Raw genomic sequence first — 4,620 nt, forward strand, 5'->3', positions numbered from 1 at the left:
GTCTCACGATAACAGGGATTGGGAGGCCATTGTTGTGTTGACAGATCACTGCTCCCTGCCTCTTCATAATAATGTGTGTGAACTTTTCTCTGCGCCAGGACGGGATAAACAACATCCTCGTCTAGTTTCATATCAGCAGTCAGTTGTGAACCAGTGTTCTTCCTTTACATGTGTGAACTATTTAACGCTCTGTAGGTAGACTCTTCTCTGCCCTGGTTCAGCTAACATACAGCCACTGCATACAGGGAGTGCAAGCTTCTTTTTTCTCTCATATTGAAGCAATCTTCAGGCAGCGAAACAGTTTGTCTTGTAGCTGTCTTTGATTTTCTGAGATTTTCTTTCATCACTGAGAGTGATGTTGGAGACGTGCCTAGTCCCCCCCCCCTGCTTCTGCCGGGCCCCGTTGGTCTGATCAGGATAACAGCTGCACACAATGCTAAGCTACGGTTTCATAACAGGACTGCTGTTTCCAATATACACTTAGCTAAGGCCAACAACTAAACATCAACAAATTTCAGCACCATGTGATGCTGCCACTCTATGATTCTGGGTCCCAGCATGTGGGCACGCTTTTTGGGAGTTTAATGTGACAGTGTGGTGTGTACGTTTTTACTCTGCAGCCTTTCATCGTGCTTACCAACCGCCCCCCCCCCCCCCCCCCCCCCCCCCCCCCTTTCATACAACTTTTGTTGTAGTGAAAGTTTTGTTTGTTTGTTGTTTTTTGTAAAGTTAGATATTCGCTGCTTATTTCTGTTTTTATATTTTTACTTCTCTTTTCTGGACTGAGTTGGGTAGTTTGAAGATGTCACCTTGGGCTCTGAGGAATTGGGACGGCCATTTATTTTTTGACATTTTGTAGACTGTATTGTTAATTGAGAAATCCCTTACAAAAACAGTACTGCACGCAACAAGCAATTTGGGATGCTTTATTATTATTTTTTAGTTTTCATTTCAGTACACTGAAAGCAGAACGGAGTACACTTCTGGTAATATGATTGCGATATTGAATCATGTTTTTGCATATTTTCCTCATAGTGCAGGCTTGAGAATTATTTTCATACTCTTCAAATCAGTGTTTCTGTACTCATTTATTCAATTTTTTTCCTTTTTAATTTGTTACCTATCTTTTAGAGCTGGGCAATATTCAATATGATAATTTATCGTCTTGCGATGGAATCATATCGTGATAAAATCTTACTATATAGAGTTATTGTAGTATACAATTCCATTGTCTAAATTGATAATAACAAGCACATACTAACTTAATGTTCTCAGAAACTCTGTTGTGAAACATTTGAGGGAATATTATTTGAAGATTAGCAGATTTGTTTTAACATCACACTATTATTGTGCATGCATGTCAACATAGTATATAATTTCTCTTGTAACTATTAATCAAAATAATGATTATGTAAAATATTTTGTGGAAGCACCCATTGGCAATCCTACAATATTGATATCTATGTGTTTGGTCAAGATTATCTTGATATGTGATATTCTCCATATCGCCCAGCCCTACTGTCTGTATATTGCTTTCCAAATTTTACACTGAACACATGCTTTACATACGAGTCAACATATGTGTGTCTGCTGCCTCGTCTCCTGCTTTCAGGGGAGAGCTGTCGGTCTCTTGAGCCCACAGTGACTCTGACCTGTTTGGCCACTAGCCCTGCTATTTATTACAGTTTCATATTTATAGAGAGGCCACTGTGCTTTGTTCCAACTCCATCAAGGATGGGACACCACCATGGGAAATTCTTCTAGCACTGAATCTGTCTCTTTATTGAAATCAATCTGTGCATGTATACAGAGGAAGTTTCCCCACCCGTGCTAAAGTTGATTGAAAAGAGGAATAAAAAACTCATCTTTTAGAATTTGATCTTAATGACTTAATTTTTTTATTTAGGAAAATTCAACTTTTTAAGGAAACCAATTTTCTTTGTGAATTAATAATGTATTGTAAATAGATAAATAAATGTTCTTCATTAAAATATAGGGGGCATATGTACTGTATACACCACTGTTAAATTCCTATATTCAAGTTTTTCCATACTGTTTTTTCCCTCTGGCTGAGTTAGAACTTTTAAGTCCCTGAGGCTGATTTGATTCATGACACTGAGATCCAGGCTGTTGGCTCAAGGCAGCTGATCATAATTCCACAGTATATACGACAGCAGGATTAACAAAGTGCTGTGTGTGTGTTTGCTGTAGTGTCGGTAGGAAATCGAACGCTGACTCGTTCAGTGATTTGGATGACTTGGAGTAGGCCATATAACGATATTGATAACATTGGGATCAATTGTGCAGCCCTACCTGTTGCCCCATAAATGCATGCAGAAATGTTCCTGGGAAGCAATGCTCTGTTACTACTGTAGGTAGTAAGCTAGTTAGCTGCCCATGCTTTTTGAGCTAACTGTTCCTTTCCTTACATATTTGCTCTTGTGTTTTTGATTTTAGAACGGTTCAGAGTGTTGCTGTCACTAAAAACCTCAAACAGACCATTTTGAGAAATCCAAACCTTGATAGCCCTGCAGTGCCTAGCTACTAATGCTAAGCTACGATTGAGAGGGGTTTAGCAAATGGATATAAGATACAGACAGCCTATCACCAAACTAAATATAAATGCAATTGATACAAAATATCAAAATTAAAAACAGATTTATAGTAAAGTGATGCAGTTATTTGTTTTTTATTATACTTAGTTACTGTACATAAATATGAATCAAATTGGCTTTTATTTTCACTGTGGAAATATGGGACTCATTCACCTGATCTCCCATTGTAAGATCATGTCCCTATGTTGCCCTCTGGTGGGTAAAGGGAAGATGGGAAATAAACTACATGTCCATGTTATTTCCATACTTTCAGCAGGACATTTAGAGCAACAGTCCATCAATTTCAAAATGTCTACTAGGTAAAACAATAACACTCGTTTTTTTGTTCCGCTCATTATGAATCGAAACACATAAAAACTCTTCAACCGATCCAGAGTAATACTTTCATCTCTGTGTGGATTGCCGAGCTAGTTTGGCTCTTGATGTGACTCACATGGGGGACCAAAACAAACCGCTGCCCCCCCCCCACCACCACCACAGCTGCCTGGGACTCAGTGTGCCAACTCCTCGGCGCTGGCAGAGACGGGGCAGAGCACTACGACGCCGTTGTTCGTCACAACAGCTGGCATTTTACTCTGCATGATGGTGATTGGAAAGAATAGCAAGCACACCCAATTCCACGTAAACAAACACTGATTTCATCAGACCAGAACCATAAGACAACAATGAGAACTGTGTAGAGCATGCCAAATTTCAGTTTGGTTTGCTTGATATTTATTTTGTGTCTTAGCAACAAAGCATTTCTCAAGACGATATGTACACCATTTGACATGTAAAGGAGAAAATCTTAAGTGTAATTTAAGCTAAATGTGAGACTGTTTTTGTTTTTCTTTCTTGAATTATTTTAATCGTGTTCTGATCATCTCAGACTCCGATTGATTCAGATGTTAATCAAACTCAAAGTTCGCCAGACTCCATTTTGTTATTACATTACAAGTGTTTCTTAGGATGGCAACCACAGAGTTTAGTTTTGCTTTCTTTCCTGTTAACCACTCAGTTTAAACAAACAATGTGCACATCTGAACACAGAGTGAGAATTTAGTGTGTTTTGAATACTGGATCAAGCATATCTTGTTTTTTAAGCAGTCAAATACTATGGCATCATAATCCAGACTCAAATGCAAAACCTAGAGAAACATCTACTTGGTGAACTCATACTAAAAGCAGTGTTGTGTGCTTCTTTTATTTCTATTTGCCATACGCTGGGGTGAACGGGCAGGGTAAAACAAGCTTGATATTGATTGAAGGATCCTGGAAGCGTGGATATCCTACCGATGGCAGATCCAGCTAGGCCGAGGCTTCAGGCTTTACTGGGAATGAGCCAGAGCTCCTGCACCCTGACCAAAGCCAAACCCCTTGGGACCAAAGTTCTTTGCGTAGCAACCTGTGAATGAAATTACAAAGACTGAGAAACGCTGCATAAAACATTGGCCGACAAACTTAACAAAAGTAATTTATTTAACCTCTATTTGCAGAGCCACGTGATCAGAACTACATATTTTTTAGTTGTCAACCGTCTAAATTTGGACATGAAGTCATGATCAATCATGTTGTATAATTCTACACTGCCATTCCAAAACAACTGCAATAGAGTGATGCAGTAATGATTCACTGATTACAATTTTTACCAGTTTTTTTGTTCAAAAATAAATACTAGAACTAATTTCTAATTAGTAACAGCTAGGACTGGGCGATGGTCAAAATCTTCAATCCCGACCATGACCAACCATGGGTGTCACCATTCTCCAAATCCAAGATTCAATTTGACTTTTAATTTTAAAGTCTCTGGTTTGGCAGTGAAGGCCTGCACGATTTGGGGAAAACAATGAATGGTAATAGTAATTCAATAGTCTATATGAAATAACCAATTCAGGTTAAAATAAACATAACGTGCAAGGATCAGAACGTAAATCTGCGTCCAAATAAGTAAATATTTGTGTGTGTGTGTGTGTGTGTGTGTGTGTGTGTGTGTGTGTGTGTGTGTGTGTGTGTGTGTGTGTGTGTG

The 4,620-nt window shown here is 38.8% G+C and overlaps 1 protein-coding gene across 1 annotated transcript in view; it reads right to left on the bottom strand.

Annotated features, from left to right (window-relative positions):
• Positions 1 to 3,315: 3,315 nt before the first annotated feature.
• csrp1b (cysteine and glycine-rich protein 1b) overlaps positions 3,316 to 4,620 on the bottom strand; it is a 4,002-nt gene continuing 2,697 nt past the window's right edge. Inside the window, exon 6 of the mRNA XM_034870357.1 lies at positions 3,316 to 3,999. Within this exon, the coding sequence (XP_034726248.1) occupies positions 3,923 to 3,999 (77 nt within the window). The 3' untranslated portion in view covers positions 3,316 to 3,922. The remainder of the gene's footprint in view (positions 4,000 to 4,620) is intronic.

The sequence above is a fragment of the Etheostoma cragini genome, chromosome 4, assembly GCF_013103735.1.
Source record: "Etheostoma cragini isolate CJK2018 chromosome 4, CSU_Ecrag_1.0, whole genome shotgun sequence".
Lineage (NCBI taxonomy): Eukaryota > Metazoa > Chordata > Actinopteri > Perciformes > Percidae > Etheostoma > Etheostoma cragini.